The 22500-nt window shown below is 42.2% G+C and overlaps 1 protein-coding gene across 2 annotated transcripts in view; it reads right to left on the bottom strand.

Annotated features, from left to right (window-relative positions):
• The window catches only part of ptpdc1a (protein tyrosine phosphatase domain containing 1a), an 87209-nt gene that overhangs the window by 25813 nt on the left and 38896 nt on the right, over positions 1-22500 (bottom strand). For both annotated transcript variants that reach the window (XM_065004758.1, XM_065004761.1), the window contains exons 4-7: positions 10353-10433; positions 6973-7091; positions 5096-5233; positions 584-903 (exon numbers count right to left, since the gene is read on the bottom strand). In XM_065004758.1, the coding sequence (XP_064860830.1) occupies positions 584-903; positions 5096-5233; positions 6973-7091; positions 10353-10433 (658 nt within the window). The remainder of the gene's footprint in view (positions 1-583; positions 904-5095; positions 5234-6972; positions 7092-10352; positions 10434-22500) is intronic.

The following is a 22500-nucleotide window of genomic DNA, read 5'->3' as shown; positions in this document are numbered from 1 at the left end:
ATTATCTAATGCTTAACCATCTGAAAGGGACGCAATGTGAATTCACATGGTATTTTATGGATTTTTATATCATTTGAACGAAAAACGGAAGAAGAAAAAAAAGACATTTTAAACATTAAGATAAAATTTCAATTTGTCGCATCACTAATCCCCATCAACAGTCAGGGCTGGAACCTCCACTTTCAACAACCAAATCAACAGTCAGGGCTGGAACCTCCACTTTCAACAACCAAATCAACAGTCAGGGCTGGAACCTCCACTTTCAACAACCAAATCAACAGTCAGGGCTGGAACCTCCACTTTCAACAACCAAATCAACAGTCAGGGCTGGAACCTCCACTTTCAACAACCAAATCAACAGTCAGGTCTGGAACCTCTACTTTCAACAACCAAATCAACAGTCAGGTCTGGAACCTCTACTTTCAACAACCAAATCATTACCTGTCTATAATACCATAATAATGTATTACCTGTCTATTATCCCATAATAATGTATTACCTGTCTATAATACCATAATAATGTATTACCTGTCTATCCCATAATAATGTATTACCTGTCTATTATACCATAATAATGTATTACCTGTCTATTGGCAGCGATGTCCAGGAGGACCTTGCAGACCAGCTGGACGATCTTTGGCACGTTCTTCATCTGCCGCGCCTCGTACCCGTGCAGCAGGTGGCGTTGGCGAGTCAAGTACTGGGACAGAGTAACAGCGTTGGCCCGGGGTTCTGCGCAGGAGAACACGTTCCTCAACGGAACCAGGAACTGGGCGAACTCCCGGACACACAGCAGCTGGCCTCGGGTCTGGATGGAGTTGGGCCGCTTGGCTCTGACAAACAGGATGGCCTGGTCCGCACTCATACGAGAGGTGAACACCAGGTAACACGCCAGTAACACACCTGGTAAATAGAGTAACACACCTGGTAAACAGAGTAACACACCTGGTAAACAGAGTAACACACCTGGTAAACAGTGTAACACACCAGTAACACACCTGGTAAACACAGTAACACACCAGTAACACACCTGGTAAACACAGTAACACACCAGTAACACACCTGGTAAACAGAGTAACACACCAGTAACACACCTGGTAAACACAGTAACACACCAGTAACACACCTGGTAAACAGAGTAACACACCTGGTAAACACAGTAACAGGTAAACACAGTAATACACCTGGTAAATAGAGTAACACACCAGTAACACACCTGGTAAACAGAGTAACACACCTGGTAAACACAGTAATACACCTGGTAAATAGAGTAACACACCAGTAACACACCTGGTAAACAGAGTAACACACCTGGTAAACACAGTAATACACCTGGTAAATAGAGTAACACACCAGTAACACACCTGGTAAACAGAGTAACATACCTGGTAAACACAGTAATACACCTGGTAAATAGAGTAACACACCAGTAACACACCTGGTAAACAGAGTAACACACCTGGTAAACACAGTAATACACCTGGTAAACAGTGTAACACACCAGTAACACACCTGGTAAACAGAGTAACACACCTGGTAAACACAGTAATACACCTGGTAAACAGTGTAACACACCAGTAACACACCTGGTAAACAGTGTAACACACCTGGTAAACACAGTAACAGGTAAACACAGTAATACACCTGGTAAACAGAGTAACACACCAGTAACACACCTGGTAAACAGTGTAACACACCAGTAACACACCTGGTAAACACAGTAACAGGTAAACACAGTAATACACCTGGTAAATAGAGTAACACACCAGTAACACACCTGGTAAACACAGTAATACACCTGGTAAACAGTGTAACACACCTGGTAAACCCAGAAACACACCTGGTAAACACAGTAACACACCTGGTAAACCCAGAAACACACCTGGTAAACACAGTAACACACCTGGTAAACCCAGAAACACACCTGGTAAACACAGTAACACACCTGGTAAACCCAGAAACACACCTGGTAAACACAGTAACACACCTGGTAAACACAGAAACACACCACGTAAACACAGTAACACACCTGGTAAACCCAGAAACGCACCACGTAAACACAGTAACAGGTGAACACAGTAACACACCACGTAAACACACCTGGTAAACAACCAGTGACATCCTAGTAGCCACTGGGCGGCAGAGAGCCTAGCGGTAAAGAGCTAGTTTCTCGAGGCAAATAACACTGAAACATACATGATAGCACCTGCTGTTCCGGGAGACTGTGTGATCAGGCTCTTCGCAGCCGATATGAGTAAGACCTTTAAACAGGTCAACATTCACATGGCCGCAGGGCCAGATGGATTATCAGGACGTGTACTTAGAGCATGCGCTGACCAACTGGCAAGTGTCTTCACTGACATTTTAAACCTCTCCCTGTCCGAGTCTGTAATACCAACATGTTTCAAGCAGACCACTATAGTCCCATGTGCCCAAGAACACAAAGGAAACCTGCCTAAATGACTACTGACCCGTAGCACTCACGTTTGTAGCCATGAAGTGATTTGAAAGGCTGGTCATGACTCACATCAACACCATCATCCCAGAAACCCTAGACTCACTCCAATTTGCATACCGCCCCAACAGATCCACAGATGATGCAGTCTCTATTGCACTCCACACTGCCCTTTCCCACCTGGACAAAAGGAACACCTATGTGAGAATGCTATTCATTGACTACAGCTCAGCGTTCAACACCATAGTACCCTCAAAGCTCAATCACTAATCTAAGGACCCTGGGACTAAACATCTCCCTCTGCAACTAGTTAAATAAAGGTACCTGTCCTCCCCAGCCCACTGTAATGTACCTGCCCTGTACCTGTCCCCCCAAGACCATTATACGTACCTGTCCTCCCCATCCCATTATAATGTACCTGTCCTGTACCTGTCCCCCCAAGACCATTATAATGTACCTGTCATGTACCTGTCCTGTACCTGTCCTCCCCAGCCCATTATAATGTACCTGTCCTGTACCTGTCCTCCCCAGTCCATTATAACGTACCCTGTCCTCCCCATCCCATTATAACGTACCCTGTCCTCCCCAGCCCACTATAATGTACCCTGTCCTCCCCATCCCATTATAACGTACCCTGTCCTCCCCAGTCCATTATAATGTACCTGTCCTCCCCATCCCATTATAACGTACCCTGTCCTCCCCATCCCATTATAACGTACCCTGTCCTCCCCAGCCCACTATAACGTACCCTGTCCTCCCCATCCCATTATAACGTACCCTGTCCTCCCCAGCCCACTATAATGTACCCTGTCCTCCCCATCCCATTATAACGTACCCTGTCCTCCCCAGTCCATTATAACGTACCCTGTCCTCACCAGTCCATTATAATGTACCCTATCCTCCCCAGCCCACTATAATGTACCCTGTCCTCCCCAGCCCACTATAATGTACCCTGTCCTCCCCAGCCCACTATAATTCACCCTGTCCTCCCCAGCCCACTATAATGTACCCTGTCCTCCCCAGCCCATTATAACGTACCCTGTCCTCCCCAGTCCATTATAATGTACCTGTCCTCCCCATCCCATTATAATGTACCCGGTCCTCCCCATCCCATTATAACGTACCCTGTCCTCCCCAGTCCATTATAATGTACCTGTCATGTACCTGTCCTGTACCTGTCCTCCCCAGTCCACTATAATGTACCCTGTCCTCCCCAGTCCATTATAACGTACCCTGTCCTCCCCAGCCCACTATAATGTACCCTGTCCTCCCCATCCCACTATAATGTACCCTGTCCTCCCCATCCCATTATAACGTACCCTGTCCTCCCCAGTCCATTATAATATACCCTGTCCTCCCCAGTCCATTATAATGTACCCTGTCCTCCCCAGCCCATTATAACGTACCCTGTCCTCCCCAGCCCATTATAACGTACCCTGTCCTCCCCAGCCCACTATAATGTACCCTGTCCTCCCCAGCCCATTATAATGTACCTGTCCTGTACCTGTCCTCCCCAGCCCATTATAACGTACCCTGTCCTCCCCAGCCCATTATAACGTACCCTGTCCTCCCCATCCCATTATAACCTACCCTGTCCTCCCCAGCCCATTATAATGTACCCTGTCCTCCCCAGTCCATTATAACCTTCCCTGTCCTCCCCATCCCATTATAACGTACCCTGTCCTCCCCATCCCATTATAATGTACCTGTCCTGTACCTATCCTCCCCAGCCCACTATAATGTACCCTGTCCTCCCCAACCAATTATAACGTACCCTGTCCTCCCCAGTCCATTATAATGTACCCTGTCCTCCCCAGCCCACTATAATGTACCCTGTCCTCCCCAGCCCACTATAATGTACCCTGTCCTCCCCAGCCCACTATAATGTACCCTGTCCTCCCCAGTCCATTATAATGTACCCTGTCCTCCCCAGCCCACTATAATGTACCCTGTCCTCCCCATCCCACTATAATGTACCCTGTCCTCCCCAGCCCATTATAATGTACCCTGTCCTCCCCATCCCACTATAATGTACCCTGTCCTCCCCAGCCCATTATAATGTACCTGTCCTGTACCTGTCCTCCCCAGCCCATTATAATGTACCTGTCCTGTACTTGTCCTCCCGAGCCCATTATAATGTACCTGTCCTGTACCTGTCCTGTACTTGTCCTCCCTAGCCCATTATAATGTACCTGTCCTGTACCTGTCCAGTACCTGTCCTCCCTAGCCCATTATAATGTACCTGTCCAGTACCTGTCCTCCCCAGCCCATTATAATGTACCTGTCCTGTACCTGTCCAGTACCTGTCCTCCTCAGCCCATTATAATGTACCTGTCCTGTACCTGTCCAGTACCTGTCCTCCCCAGCCCACTGTAATGTACCTGCTCTCCCCATGGCATCATAACGAACCTGTCCCTGTCCTCCACAGTCCCTTATAACATACCTGTCCTTTACCTGTCCCCCTCCCAACCAATTTTAACGTCCCTGACCTCCCCATCCCATTATAATGTACCCTGTCCTCCCCAGCCCACTATTATGTACCCTGACCTCCCCATCCCATTATAATGTACCTGTCCTGTTCTGCCCAGCCATGTGACTTTATAGGTTGAGTGATGCTATGACAGGGTAGATTTGATGTACCTGTCCTCCCTAGGCCGGCGTGACAGTGCACGGCCATCTTTCCCTCCTGGATGGCGAACGACATCACCTTGACCATGTCCAGTATAGTAGTCAGGGACGCCACGCCGTAGTCCTTCCAGCCAAAGTTATAGAAATAAACTGGAAACAGAGGAAAGAAAACAGGACTTCTCACAGACTGAACATGACGGGCATCCCAAATGACACACTATTCCCTATATACTCTCAGACCATTCCCTATACCAGCAGGTGTATCTCACTGATCATCCCAAATGACACACTATTCCCTATATAATGAAACTATATCATGAAACTACTGACCAAAGCGATGCACTATATAGAGAATAGGGTGCCAATTGAGACGCAGCAAGAACATGAACTACAATCTACCCCAATGATGTGTGATACATTGTTACAAAGAAGGTCCAGGAGTAGACAGAATGGTGTCGTCTGCGTAGAGGTGGATCATTACATTGATACATTGTTACAAAGAAGGTCCAGGAGTAGACAGAATGGTGTCGTCTGCGTAGAGGTGGATCATTACATTGATACATTGTTACAAAGAAGGTCCAGAAGTAGACAGAATGGTGTCGTCTGCGTAGAGGTGGATCATTACATTGATACATTGTTACAAAGGCCTGATTCAACCTGAAGAATGATGCTCACAGTGTTCCGAATGTCAAGGGAGCATCCGAGCACTACTGCAGACTCGCAGTACCACAGACTCCTTGAATCATTTATTTGGGCTGCAGTCTGAGGTGCAGTTAACTCTAATCAATCTACACACAACACCCCATAACAACAAAGCAAAAACAGGCTTTTTAGAAATTTGTACAAAAAAAACCCAGAAATACCTGATTTCCATAAGTATTCAGACCCTTTGCTATGAGACTCAAAATTGAGTTCAGGTGCATCCTGTTTCCATTGATCATCCTTGAGATGTTTCTGCAACTTGATTGGAGTCCACCTCTGGTCAATTCAATTGATTGGACATGATTTGGAAAGGCACACACCTGTCAGTAAAAGGCACATGACAGCCCGCTTGGAGTTTACCAAAAGGACTCTCAGACCATGAGAAACATGATTCTCTGGTCTGATGAAACCAAGATTGAACTCTTTGTCCTGAATGTCAAGCGTCACGTCTGGAGGAAACCTGGCACCATGAACAGAGCAAAGTACAGAGAGATCCTTGATGAAAACCTGCTCCAGAGCGCTCAGGACCTCAGACTGGGGTGAAGGTTCACCTTCCAACAGGGCAACAACCCTAAGCACACAGCCAAGACAACGCAAGAGTGGCTTCGGGACAAGTCTCAACGTCCTTGAGTGGCCCAGCCAGAGCCCGGACTTGAACCCGATCAAACATCTCTGGAGAGACCTGAAAATAGCCTTGCAGCAACACTCCCCAACCAACCCGAGAGGATCTGCAGAGAAGAATGTGATAAACTCCCCAAATACAGGTGTGCCAAGCTTGCAGCTTCATAACCAAGAAGACTCCAGGCTGTAATCGCTGCCAAAGGTGCTTCAACAAAGTACTGAGTACAGGGAATGAATACTTACATAAATGTGGTATTTCAGTTTTTCTATATAAATTAGCAAAAATGTCTAAAAACCTGTTTTTGGTTTGTCATCATGGGGTATTGTGTGTCGATTTAATCAATTTTAGAATAAGGCTGTAATGTAACAAAATGTGGAAAAAGTCAAGGGGTCTGAAAACTTTCCAAAAGCACTGTATAGACATATGGAATGGAATGTTTACTGTTCATTTATTATTGTTTATTTCAATGTAGTATCTATTTCACTTGCTTTGGCTATGTACACATATGTTTCCCATGCCAAGAAAGCCCTTTGAATTGAATTGATTCAGAGGCAGAGATACTCACTGCCGGCCTCCATGAACACCTCAGGTCTGTAGGTGAATCCAGAGTCATGTTCCAGAGGGTTGCCACAGCTGGCGTGTTCCCCGGGACGCTGCAGGTTGATCACCGTACGAAGGCCACACCTGGAGGGAACATGTTGCCAGTTATCAACACCACCAATAGGCCTATACATCACACCTGAAAACACCAGGAGAACACTAGCTGTCACTAGCTATTAGCAACACCAGGAGACCACTAGCTATTAGCACCACTAGGAGACCACTAGTTGTCACTAGCTATTAGCACCACCAGGAGAACACTAGCTGTCACTAGCTATTAGCACCACCAGGAGACCACTAGCTATTAGCACCACTAGGAGACCACTAGCTGTCACTAGCTATTAGCACCACCAGGAGAACACTAGCTGTCACTAGCTATTAGCACCGCCAGGAGACCACTAGCTATTAGCACCACTAGGAGACCACTAGCTGTCACTAGCTATTAGCACCACCAGGAGAACACTAGCTGTCACAATAGCTAGTGACAGCTAGTGTTCTCCTGGTGGTGCTAATAGCTAGTGGTCTCATGGTGGTGCTAATAGCTAGTGGTCTCCTGGCGGTGCTAATAGCTAGTTACAGCTAGTGGTCTCCTGGTGGTGCTAATAGCTAGTGGTCTCCTGGTGGTCTCAGGTGTGTAGGCCTATTGGTGGTGCTAATAACTATTGACAGCTAGTGGTCTCCTGGTGGTGCTAATAGCTAGTTACAGCTAGTGGTCTCTTGGTGGTGCTAATAGCTAGTTACAGCTAGTGGTCTCCTGGTGGTGCTAATAGCTAGTTACAGCTAGTGGTCTCTTGGTGGTGCTAATAGCTAGTGACAGCTAGTGGTCTCTTGGTGGTGCTAATAGCTAGTGACAGCTAGTGGTCTCCTAGTGGTGCTAATAGCTAGTGGTCTCCTGGCGGTGCTAATAGCTAGTGACAGCTAGTGTTCTCCTGGCGGTGCTAATAGCTAGTTACAGCTAGTGGTCTCCTGGTGGTGCTAATAGCTAGTGGTCTCCTGGTGGTCTCAGGTGTGTAGGCCTATTGGTGGTGCTAATAACTATTGACAGCTAGTGGTCTCCTGGTGGTGCTAATAGCTAGTTACAGCTAGTGGTCTCTTGGTGGTGCTAATAGCTAGTTACAGCTAGTGGTCTCCTGGTGGTGCTAATAGCTAGTGGTCTCATGGTGGTGCTAATAGCTAGTGGTCTCCTGGCGGTGCTAATAGCTAGTTACAGCTAGTGGTCTCCTGGTGGTGCTAATAACTAGTGGTCTCCTGGTGGTCTCAGTGGGCTCTTTGGTGGGCTAGTTACAGCTAGTGGTGCTAATAACTATTGGTCCTGGTGGTGCTAATAGCTACAGCTAGTGGTCTCCTGGTGGTGCTAATAGCTAGTTACAGCTAAATAGCTAGTTACAGCTAGTGGTCTCCTGTGGTGCTAAGTTACAGCTAGTGGTCTCTTGGTGGTGCTAATAGCTAGTGACAGCTAGTGGTCTCTTGGTGGTGCTGGCTGGTGACAGCTAGTGGTCTCCTGCTAATAACTAGTGGTCTCCTGGTGGTGCTAATAACTAGTGGTCTCTGGTGGTGCTAATAGCTAGTGACAGCTAGTGTGTCTCCTGGGTGGTGCTAATAGCTAGTGACAGCTAGTGGTCTCCTGGTGGTGCTAATAGCTAGTTACAGCTAGTGGTCTCTGGTGGTGCTAATAGCTAGTGACAGCTAGTGGTCTCCTGGTGGTGCTAATAGCTAGTTACAGCTAGTGGTCTCTGGTGGTGCTAATAGCTAGTGACAGCTCCTGGTCTCTTGTGCTAATAGCTAGTTACAGCTAGTGGTCTCCTGGTGGTGCTAATAGCTAGTGGTCTCCTGGTGGTCTCAGGTGTGTAGGCCTATTGGTGGTGCTAATAACTATTGACAGCTAGTGGTCTCCTGGTGGTGCTAATAGCTAGTTACAGCTAGTGGTCTCTTGGTGGTGCTAATAGCTAGTTACAGCTAGTGGTCTCCTGGTGGTGCTAATAGCTAGTTACAGCTAGTGGTCTCTTGGTGGTGCTAATAGCTAGTGACAGCTAGTGGTCTCTTGGTGGTGCTAATAGCTAGTGACAGCTAGTGGTCTCCTAGTGGTGCTAATAGCTAGTGGTCTCCTGGCGGTGCTAATAGCTAGTGACAGCTAGTGTTCTCCTGGCGGTGCTAATAGCTAGTTACAGCTAGTGGTCTCCTGGTGGTGCTAATAGCTAGTGGTCTCCTGGTGGTCTCAGGTGTGTAGGCCTATTGGTGGTGCTAATAACTATTGACAGCTAGTGGTCTCCTGGTGGTGCTAATAGCTAGTTACAGCTAGTGGTCTCTTGGTGGTGCTAATAGCTAGTTACAGCTAGTGGTCTCCTGGTGGTGCTAATAGCTAGTTACAGCTAGTGGTCTCTTGGTGGTGCTAATAGCTAGTGACAGCTAGTGGTCTCTTGGTGGTGCTAATAGCTAGTGACAGCTAGTGGTCTCTTGGTGGTGCTAATAGCTAGTTACAGCTAGTGGTCTCCTGGTGGTGCTAATAACTAGTGGTCTCCTGGTGGTGCTAATAACTAGTGGTCTCTTGGTGGTGCTAATAGCTAGTTACAGCTAGTGGTCTCCTGGTGGTCTCAGGTGTGTAGGCCTATTGGTGGTGCTAATAACTATTGACAGCTAGTGGTCTCCTGGTGGTGCTAATAGCTAGTTACAGCTAGTGGTCTCTTGGTGGTGCTAATAGCTAGTTACAGCTAGTGGTCTCCTGGTGGTGCTAATAGCTAGTTACAGCTAGTGGTCTCTTGGTGGTGCTAATAGCTAGTGACAGCTAGTGGTCTCTTGGTGGTGCTAATAGCTAGTTACAGCTAGTGGTCTCCTGGTGGTGCTAATAACTAGTGGTCTCCTGGTGGTGCTAATAACTAGTGGTCTCTTGGTGGTGCTAATAGCTAGTTACAGCTAGTGGTCTCCTGGTGGTCTCAGGTGTGTAGGCCTATTGGTGGTGCTAATAACTATTGACAGCTAGTGGTCTCCTGGTGGTGCTAATAGCTAGTTACAGCTAGTGGTCTCTTGGTGGTGCTAATAGCTAGTTACAGCTAGTGGTCTCCTGGTGGTGCTAATAGCTAGTTACAGCTAGTGGTCTCTTGGTGGTGCTAATAGCTAGTGACAGCTAGTGGTCTCTTGGTGGTGCTAATAGCTAGTTACAGCTAGTGGTCTCCTGGTGGTGCTAATAACTAGTGGTCTCCTGGTGGTGCTAATAACTAGTGGTCTCTTGGTGGTGCTAATAGCTAGTTACAGCTAGTGGTCTCCTGGTGGTCTCAGGTGTGTAGGCCTATTGGTGGTGCTAATAACTATTGACAGCTAGTGTTTTGTCTTCTAAAACCCCAAAAATACCTTGTAAACTGCTCTATGATATTGTATTTCTCAAGGATTTCAGTAGAAGGCCTTGCCATCGCCAGCAAGTTGTCAGTTATCCTGCAGAGAAAGAGACACAGAGCGAGAGAGAGAGAGAGCGGAATTACATGGTGATTACACATCAGGACAGTTCACACACCGTTAATGAATCACATGCAGTACATGTAATAGGAATGATTTGAACAGAGCAGCCCGGAAAACAAGTGGATGAATGATACTACCAGTTAAGCTGTTGGGCGTTAGTTACTGGCCATGTGTGGCAGTGGAGGAGAGTGGAAAAGGGTGAGGAGCGTGTACTGATTACTTTGTGTTTACTTATTGATCAGATATGTGTTTACAATAGGACACCACCCAGCTGGCTGCCTCAGACATGGGAGGAGCAACGTAGCACAGGACTTACAGGAAAAATACAGAATATATAGGATACCCAGAGAATACAACAATACACAGAGAATATAGAATACAGAGAATATAGAACACAGAGAATATAGAACACAGAGGATATAGAACACAGAGAATATAGAACACAGAGGATATAGAACACAGAGAATATAGAACACCGAGAATATAGAATACAGAGAATACAACAATACACAGAGAATATAGAATACAGAGGATATAGAACACAGAGAATATAGAATACAGAGGATATAGAACACAGAGAATATAGAACACAGAGGATATAGAATACAGAATATATAGGATACCCAGAGAATACAACAATACACAGAGAATATAGAATACAGAGGATATAGAACACAGAGAATATAGAACACCGAGAATATAGAATACAGAATATATAGGATACCCAGAGAATACAACAATACACAGAGAATATAGAACACAGAGAATATAGAACACAGAGGATATAGAACACAGAGAATATAGAACACCGAGAATATAGGATACCCAGAGAATACAACAATACACAGAGAATATAGAATACACATAATATAGGATACCCAGAGAATACACAGAGAATATAGAATACACATAATATAGGATACCCAGAGAATACAACAATACACAGAGAATATAGAATACAGAGGATATAGAACACAGAGAATATAGAACACCGAGAATATAGAATACAGAATATATAGGATACCCAGAGAATACAACAATACACAGAGAATATAGAATACAGAGGATATAGAACACAGAGAATATAGAACACCGAGAATATAGAATACAGAATATATAGGATACCCAGAGAATACAACAATACACAGAGAATATAGAATACAGAGGATATAGAACACAGAGAATATAGAACACCGAGAATATAGAATACATAGGATACCCAGAGAATATAGAATACAGAGAATACACAATACACAGAGAATATAGAATACACATAATATAGGATACCCAGAGAATACAACAATACACAGAGAATATAGAATACAGAGGATATAGAACACAGAGAATATAGAATACATAGGATATAGAACACAGAGAATATAGAACACAGAGAATATAGAACACAGAGGATATAGAACACAGAGAATATAGAACACAGAGAATACAACAATACACAGAGAATATAGAACACAGAGAATATAGGATACCCAGAGAATACAACAATACACAGAGAATATAGAATGTAGAGAATACACAATACACAGCGAATATAGAATACAGAGAATACACAATACACAGAGAATATAGAATACAGAGAATACACAATACACAGCGAATATAGAACATGCAGAGGATATAGAATACAGAGGATATAGAACATGAAGAGAATATAGAATACAGAGGATATAGAATACAGAGGATACACAATACACAGAGAATATAGAATACAGAGAATACACAATACACAGCGAATATAGAACATGCAGAGGATATAGAATACAGAGGATATAGAACATGCAGAGAATATAGAACACAGAGAATATAGAACATGCAGAGAATATAGAATACAGAGAATACAACAATACACAGAGAATATAGAATACAGAGAATACACAATACACAGAGAATATAGAATACAGAGAATACACAATACACAGAGAATATAGAATACAGAGAATACACAATACACAGCGAATATAGAACATGCAGAGGATATAGAATACAGAGGATATAGAACATGAAGAGAATATAGAATACAGAGGATATAGAATACAGAGGATATAGAATACAGAGGATATAGAACATGAAGATAATATAGAACACAGAGAATATAGAATACAGAGGATATAGAATACAGAGGATATAGAATACAGAGAATATAGAATACACAGAGGATATAGAACACAGAGAATATAGAACACCGAGAATATAGAACACTGAGAATATAGAATACAGAGTATATAGAACACATAGAATATAGAACACCGAGAATATAGAATACATAGGATATAGAACACAGAGAAAATAGAACACAGAGAATATAGAACACCGAGAATATAGAACACCGAGAATATAGAACACAGAGAATATAGAATACAGAGGATATAGAATACAGAGAATATAGAATACAGAGGACATAGAACACAGAGAATATAGAACACCGAGAATATAGAACACCGAGAATATAGAATACAGAGAATATAGAACACAGAGAAAATAGAACACAGAGAATATAGAACACCGAGAATATAGAATACAGAGGATATAGAACACAGAGAAAATAGAACACCGAGAATATAGAACACAGAGAATATAGAATACAGAGGATATAGAATACAGAGGATATAGAATACAGAGAATATAGAATACAGAGGACATAGAACACAGAGAATATAGAACACCGAGAATATAGAACACCGAGAATATAGAATACAGAGTATATAGAACACAGAGAAAATAGAACACAGAGAATATAGAACACCGAGAATATAGAATACAGAGTATATAGAACACAGAGAAAATAGAACACAGAGAATATAGAACACCGAGAATATAGAACACCGAGAATATAGAACACCGAGAATATAGAATACAGAGGATATAGAACACAGAGAAAATAGAACACAGAGAATATAGAACACCGAGAATATAGAATACAGAGTATATAGAACACAGAGAATATAGAACACAGAGAATATAGAACACAGAGAATATAGAACACCGAGAATATAGAACACAGAGAATATAGAATACAGAGGATATAGAACACAGAGAAAATAGAACACAGAGAATATAGAACACAGAGAATATAGAATACAGAGTATATAGAACACAGAGAATATAGAACACAGAGAATATAGAACACAGAGAATATAGAACATGCAGAGAATATAGAACACAGAGAATATAGAATACAGAGAATATAGAATACAGAGAAAATAGAACATGAAGAGAATATAGAACACAGAGAATATAGAACATGCAGAGAATATAGAATACACAGAGAATATAGAACATGCAGAGAATATAGAATACACAGAGAATATAGAATACACATAGAATATAGAACATGCAGAGAATATAGAATACACAGAGAATATAGAATACACATAGAATATAGAACATAGAGAATATAGAATACAGAGAATATAGAATACACAGAGAATATAGAATACACAGAGAATATAGAATACACAGAGAATATAGAATACACAGAGAATATAGAACACAGAGAATATAGAATACAGAGAATATAGAATACAGAGAAAATAGAACATGAAGAGAATATAGAACACAGAGAATATAGAACATGCAGAGAATATAGAATACACAGAGAATATAGAACATGCAGAGAATATAGAATACACAGAGAATATAGAATACACATAGAATATAGAACATGCAGAGAATATAGAATACACAGAGAATATAGAATACAGAGAATATAGAATACACAGAGAATATAGAATACAGAGAATATAGACAGAGAATATAGAATACACAGAGAATATACACAGAGAATATAGAATACACAGAGAATATAGACAGAGAATATAGAATACAGAGAATATACACAGAGAATATAGAATACAGAGAATATAGAATACACAGAGAATATAGAATACACAGAGAATATAGACAGAGAATATAGAATACACAGATAATATAGAATACACAGAGAATATAGAATACAGAGAATATAGAATACACAGAGAATATAGAACACAGAGGATATAGAATACACAGAGAATATACACAGATAATATAGAATACACAGAGAATATAGAACATGCAGAGAATATAGAATACACAGAGAATATAGAATACAGAGAATATAGAATACACAGAGAATATAGAACACAGAGGATATAGAATACACAGAGAATATACACAGAGAATATAGAATACACAGAGAATATAGAACATGCAGAGAATATAGAATACACAGAGAATATAGAATACACAGAGAATATAGAATACACAGAGAATATAGAATACACAGAGAATATAGAATACACAGAGAATATAGAATACAGACAACATACAATGAAGAATACACAGAGAATATACAGTTGAAGTCGGAAGGTTTCATACACCTTAACCAAATACATGTAAACTCAGTTTTTCACAATTCCTGACATTTAATCCTAGTAAAAAAGTTCCTGTCTTAGGTCAGTTAGGATCACCACTTTATTTTAAGAATGTGAAATGTCAGAATAATAGTAGAGAGAATTATTTATTTCAGCTTTTATTTCTTTACAATTACAGGGGCTGAGTCACTGGCTCTTCCATGCCGTCATAAGGAGGTGTGCGTCACTTGAGTGGGTTGAGTCACTGACGTGATCTTCCTGTCCGGGTTGGCAGCCCCCCTTGGGTTGAGATCTTTGTGGGCTATACTCGGCCTTGTCTCAGGATGGTAAGTTGGTGGTTGAAGATATCCCTCTAGTGGTGTGGGGGCTGTGCTTGGGGGTTATATCCTGCCTGTTTGGTCCTGTCCGGGGGTATCACCGACCCCCTCCTGTCTCAGCCTCCAGTATTTATGCTGCAGTAGTTTATGTGTCGGGGGACTAGGGTCAGTTTGTTATATCTGGAGTACTCCTCCTGTCTCAGCCTCCAGTATTTATGCTGCAGTAGTTTATGTGTCGGGGGGCTAGGGTCAGTTTAGTTATATCTGGAGTACTTCTCCTGTCTTATCCGGTGTCCTGTGTGAATCTAAGTATGTTCTCTCTAATTATCTCTTTCTCTCTCTCGGATGACCTGAGCCCTATGACCTTGCCTCAGGACTACCTGGCATGATGACTCCTTGCTGTCCCCAGTTCACCTGGCCGTGCTGCTGCTCCAGTTTCAACTGTTCTGCCTGCGGCTACGGAACCCTGACCTGTTCACCGGACGTGCTACCTGTCCCAGACCTGCTGTTTTCAACTCTCTAGAGACAGCAGGAGCAGTAGAGCTACTCTGAATGATAGGCTATGAAAAGCCAACTGACATTTACTCCTGAGGTGCTGACTTGCTGCACCCTCAACAACTACTGTGATTATTATTATTATTTGACCCTGCTGGTCATTTATGAATGTTTGAACATCTTGGCCATGTTCTGTTATAATCTCCACCCGGCACAGCCAGAAGAGGACTGGCCACCCCTCATAGCCGTGTTCCTCTCTAGGTTTTTTCCTAGGTTTTGGCCTTTCTAGGGAGTTTTTCCTAGCCACCGTGCCTCTCCACCTGCATTGCTTGTCCCCATGTGCAGTTGCAAACCGTAGTCTGGCTTTTTTTGGCGGGTTATGAGCAGTGGCTTCTTCCTTGTTGAGTGGCCTTTCAGGTTATGTTGATACAGGACTCGTTTTACTGTGGATATAGATAGTTTTGTACCTGTTTCCTCCAGCATCTTCACAAGGTCCTTTGCTGTTGTTCTGGGATTAATTTGCACTTTTCGCACCAAAGTATGTTCATCTCTAGGAGACAGAACGCGTCTCCTTCCTGAGCGGTATGACGGCTGCGTGGTCCCATGGTGTTTATACTTGCATACTATTATTTGTAAAGATGAACGTGGTACCTTCAGGCATTTGGAAATTGCTCCCAAGGATGAACCAGACTTGTGGAGGCTGATTTCTTTTGATTTTCCCATGATCTCAAGCAAAGAGGCACTGAGTTTGAAGGTAGGCCTTGAAATGCATCCACAGGTACATCTCCAATTGACTCAAATGATGTCAATTAGCCTATCAGAAGCTTCTAAAGCATGACATAATTTTCTGGAATTTTCCAAGCTGTTTAAAGGCAAAGTTAAATTAGTGTATGTAAACTTCTGACCCACTGGAATTGTGATACAGTGAATTATAAGTGAAAAAAATCTGTCTGTAAACAATTGTTGGAAAAATGACTTGTGTCATGCACAAAGTAGATGTCCTAACCGACTTGCCAAAACTATAGTTTGTTAACAAGACATTTGTGGAGTGGTTGAAAAACAAGTTTTAATGGAGAGGATATAGAATACACCAGTGATGTAAAGTACTTAAGTAACAAAACTTTCAAGTACTACTTAAGTACTTTTTGGGGGGTATCTGTACTTTACTATTTATATTTTTGACAACTTTTCATTTTACTATTAGTACTTTTTACTGTACTTTTTACTCCATACACTCAAAAGTACAAAAGTTACATTTTGAATAGAAAATGGTCCAATTCACAAACTGATCAATAGAACATCCCTGGTCATCCCTACTGCCTCTGATCTGGAGGACTCACTAAACAGAGAACATCCCTGGTCACCCCTACTGCCTCTGATCTGGAGGACTCACTAAACAGAGAACATCCCTGGTCATCCCTACTGCCTCTGATCTGGAGGACTCACTAAACAGAGAACATCCCTGGTCATCCCTACTGCCTCTGATCTGGAGGACTCACTAAACAGAGAACATCCCTGGTCATCCCTACTGCCTCTGATCTGGAGGACTCACTAAACAGAGAACATCCCTGGTCATCCCTACTGCCTCTGATCTGGAGGACTCACTAAACAGAGAACATCCCTGGTCATCCCTACTGCCTCTGATCTGGAGGACTCACTAAACAGAGAACATCCCTGGTCATCCCTACTGCCTCTGGTCTGGAGGACTCACTAAACACTAATGCTTCTTTGTAAATGATGTCTGAGTGTCTGAGTGTGCCCCTGGCTATTTTTTTTTAAACATTGTGCTGTCTGGTTCACAAAATATAAAGGCATTTTAAATGATAAATACTTAAATTAGGTATATTTTATTGATTACATTTACTTTTTTTTTTTTACATTATATTTACTTTTGATACTTAAGTACCAGTCATAAGTTTGGACAAAGGTTTTTCCTTTATTTTTACTATTTTCTATAATGTAGAATAAAAACTATGAAAACTATGAAATAACACATATGGAATCATGTAGTAACCAAACAAATGTAAATATATCTTAGATTTGAGATTCTTTAAAGAATCCCTTTGCCACTGTTCTTTGTTGTTCTTATACATTTAGCATATTCATTGATCTGTATTACTACATTTAGCATATTCATTGATCTGTATTACTACATTTAGCATATTCATTGATCTGTATTACTACATTTAGCATATTCATTTATCTGTATTACTACATTTAGCATATTCATTTATCTGTATTACTACATTTAGCATATTCATTGATCTGTATTACTATTATTTCTTAGGGGATCAGCGTTAATATGCGGACAGATAATCGTTCAATAAATGCCATTGTCTGGATCATTTCCAATCACCCTTATATTTTGGGGGTAAATATATATATTTATATACCTATCCACATATATTTAAGCAATAAGGCTTGGGTGTGGTATATTGCCAATATACCACAGCTAAGGGCTGTTCTTGGCATGACGCAAAGCAGAGTGCCTGGATACAGCCCTTAGCCGTGGTATATTGGCCATATACCAAAGCCCAGAGGTGTCTTATTGCTGTTATAAACTGGTTACCAACCTAATTAAAGCAGTAAAAATAAATGCTTTGTCATACCCGTGGTATACGGTCTGATATACCAGGGCTGTCAGCCAATCAGAATTCAAGGCTCGAACCACCCAGTTTATAAATATATATATAAATAAACATGCATACATACATATACACATACATACAAATACGCATACATAAATACACTTTTTATTTTGCTACTCTTGGCATTCTCTCAACCAGCTTCACCTGGATTGCTTTTCCAACCATCTTGAAGGAGTTCCCACATATGCTGAGCATATTGGCTGCTTTTCCTTCACTCTGCGGTCTAACTCACCCCAAACCATCTCAATTGGGTTGAGGTCGGGTGATTGTGGAGGCCAAGTCATCTGATGCAGCACTCCATCACTCTCCTTCTTGGTCAAATAGCCCTTACACAGCCTGGAGGTGTGTTGGGTCATTTTATTGTTGAAAAAGTGAAGAAAAAAATAATAATAATTGGTGCGTGCATATGTATTCACCCCCTTTGCTATGAAGCCCCTAAATAAGTTCTGATGTATCCAATTACCTTCAGAAGTCACATAATTAGTTAAATAAAGTCCACCTGTGTGCAATCTAAGACTCACATGATCTCAGTATATATACACCTGTTCTGAAAGGCCCCAGAGTCTGCAACACCACTCAGCAAGGGGCAACACCAAGCAAGCGGCACCACAAAGACCAAGGAGCTCTCCAAACAGGTCAGTTGTTGTGGAGAAGTACAGATCAGGGTTGGATTATAAAAAGATAACTGAAACTTAGAACATCCCACACCATTAAATCCATTATTTTAAACAATGGAAATAATATGGCACCACAAGGTGTTGGTAAAGCCCCACCTTATCTCAGCTCACTGGTCACCATAGCAGCACGCGCTCCAGCAGGTATATCTCACTGGTCACCCCCAAAGCCAATTCTTTCTTTGGTCGCCTCTCCTTCCAGTTCTCTGCTGCCAATGACTGGAACGAACTGCAAAAATCTCTGAAGCTAGAGACTTACCTCCCTCACTAGCTTTAAGCACCAGCTGTCAGAGCAGCTCACAGATCACTGCACCTGTACATAGCTCATCTGTAAATAGCCAATCCAATCTACCTCATCCCCATACTGTATTTATTTATTCATCTTGCTCCTTTGCACCTCAGTATCTCTACTTGCACATTCATCTTCTACACACCCTACCATTCCAGTGTTTATTTGCTATATTGTAATTACTTCACCACCATGGCCTATTTATTGCCTAACCTCTCTTATCCTACCTCATTTGCACATGCTGAATATAGATTTTTCTACTGTATTATTGATTGTATGTTTGTTTATTCCATGTGTAACTCTGTTGTTGTATGTGTCGAACTGCTTTGCTTTATCTTGGCCAGGTCGCAGTTGCAAATGAGAACTTGTTCTCAACTAGCCTATCTGGTTAAATAAAGGTGAAAAACAACAAACCTGCGAAGAGAGGGCCGCCCACCAAAACTCATGGACCAGGCAAGGAGGGCATTAATCAGAGAGGCAACAAAGAGACCAAAGATAACCCTGAAGGAGCTGCAAAGCTCCATAGCAGAGATTGGAGTATCTGTCCATAGGACCACTTTAAGCTGTACACCCCACAGAGCTGGGCTTTACGGAAGAGTGGCCAGAAAAAAGCCATTGCTTAAAGAAAAAAATAAGCAAACACGTTTGTGGTTGGCCAAAAGGCATCTGGGAGACTCCCAAAACAAATGGAAGAAGGTACTGTGGGAGACTCCCAAAACAAATGGAAGAAGGTAATCTGGTCAGATGAGACTAAAATGTTGCTTTTTGGCCATCAAGGAAAACACTATGTCTGGCACAAACCAAACACCTAACATCACCCCGATAACACCATCCCCATGGTGGTGGTGGCAGCATCATGCTGTGGGGATGTTTTTCATCGGCAGTGACTGGACAACTGGTCAGAATTTAAGGAATGATGGATGGCGCTAAATACAGGGAAATTCTTGAGGGAAACCGGTTTATCTTCCAGAGATGAGAGACTTGGACAGAGGTTCCCCTTCCAGCAGGACAATGACCCTAAACATACTGCTAAAGTAACACTCAAGTGGTTTAAGGGGAATCATTTAAATGTCTTGAAATGGTCTCGTCAAAGCCCAGACCTCAATCCAATTGAGAATCTGTAGTATGACTTAAATATTGCTGTACACCAGCGGACCCTATCAAACTTGAAGGAGCTGGAGCAGTTTTGCCTTGAAGAATGGGCAAAAATCCCAGTGGCTAGATGTGCCATGCTTATAGAGACTTGCAGCTGTAATTGTTGCTAAAATGCCTCTACAAAGTATTGACTTTGGGGGTGAATAGTTATGCACGCTCAAGTTCTGTTTGTCTTATTTCTTATGTTTTACAATAAAAATGCATATTCAAAGTGGTAGGCATGTTGTGTAAATCAAATGACCCCCCCCCCTATTATTCGCTCTTGTAATGTGAAGAGACTAATAGTTTATACTTGAAGCTAAACATTCTGATCTGTTGCATCAGCCTCATTGCGTAAAACATTTTTTTTAACGCTAGTGGTTGTATTAATTTGGGATCTATCGCATCCCACAACTGTCCCAGACTATGTTTGCAATATTTATTTATTACACAGAATAGGTAAACTGTTGTACTATTGAAGATAGTAGACTGACATAGGCTAGTACTTTTGATGTTTGTTAGGCCTAGTCATCTTGTTGGCTGACGAAAAGTAAATGTGGACCGTTATCTTCAATGTGCATGTCGGAATTGGATAAGGATGCATGCAGTTGCAGCCCCAATGTGTCGGTCTTCACTTGTAGCCTGTGAGAAAGACCAGATCAGGTGATGGAGAGCCGTGTGAGTGAAGTGTGTCGGAGCACGCAGCAGGGAGAAGGGCTGCAAAAGGCATGGATTTTTTAAAGGGTGCATTATGGCCACACAAAGGGGATGCCACCAGGAAAAGGAACTTTACCAAATTGAAACAAAATAAAAAGTGTGTGTATATTATTGAGTGTAGCCTATAGGCTACACTAAACGACATGTTCTAATATTATAGTCCAAGTACATGTATCAAATTGACAATGAACTTGGCTACATACAGACCAGTACAGTGTAATAATTGACTTAGAATGTGGCCTACCCACATTTGCATTTTGGTCAAGGAGAATACAGCGCCTCAACAGCGCCCTCCTTTGACCAGATGCCCGTCGTCTCCTCCCCTCCTTCCAGCCTCTCGGTCTTCTGAACAGCCAACGGCAGTTCATCATTATAGCCAGGACAACAAATACATATGTCTAACAACGACAGATAGACAGCAAAGGACTATGAGATGTGGTGAGCTACCGCTGCAGGTAACGTTAAAGTGTCCTGTCTCAAGTCTCATACAGTGAACGGTGTGCCGAGTGGAGACACAGAGGGTTTAACATGCTATAACAATGGACACATCCAATACAGATGGAGGGTTTAACATGCTATAACAATGGACACATCCAACACAGATGGAGGGTTTAACATGCTATAACAATGGACACATCCAATACAGATGGAGGGTTTAACATGCTATAACAATGGACACATCCAATACAGATGGAGGGTTTAACATGCTATAACAATGGACACATCCAATACAGATGGAGGGTTTAACATGCTATAACAATGGACACATCCAATACAGATGGAGGGTTTAACATGCTATAACAATGGACACATCCAATACAGATGGAGGGTTTAACATGCTATAACAATGGACACATCCAATACAGATGGAGGGTTTAACATGCTATAACAATGGACACATCCAATACAGATGGAGGGTTTAACATGCTATAACAATGGACACATCCAATACAGATGGAGGAAAACAGACACAGAGGGTTTAACATGCTATAACAATGGACACATCCAATACAGATGGAGGGTTTAACATGCTATAACAATGGACACATCCAATACAGATGGAGGGTTTAACATGCTATAAAAATGGACACATCCAATACAGATGGAGAGTTTAACATGCTATAACAATGGACACATCCAATACAGATGGAGGAAAACAGACACAGAGAGTTTAACATGCTATAACAATGGACACATCCAATACAGATGGAGGGTTTAACATGCTATAACAATGGACACATCCAATACAGATGGAGGGTTTAACATGCTATAACAATGGACACATCCAATACAGATGGAGTAAAAAAGTCACAGAGGGTTTAACATGCTATAACAATGGACACATCAAATACAGATGGAGGGTTTAACATGCTATAACAATGGACACATCCAATACAGA

Source organism: Oncorhynchus nerka, linkage group LG2, assembly GCF_034236695.1.
Source record: "Oncorhynchus nerka isolate Pitt River linkage group LG2, Oner_Uvic_2.0, whole genome shotgun sequence".
Taxonomy (NCBI): Eukaryota; Metazoa; Chordata; class Actinopteri; order Salmoniformes; family Salmonidae; genus Oncorhynchus; species Oncorhynchus nerka.
This window is presented reverse-complemented; position numbering and strand designations above follow the sequence as displayed.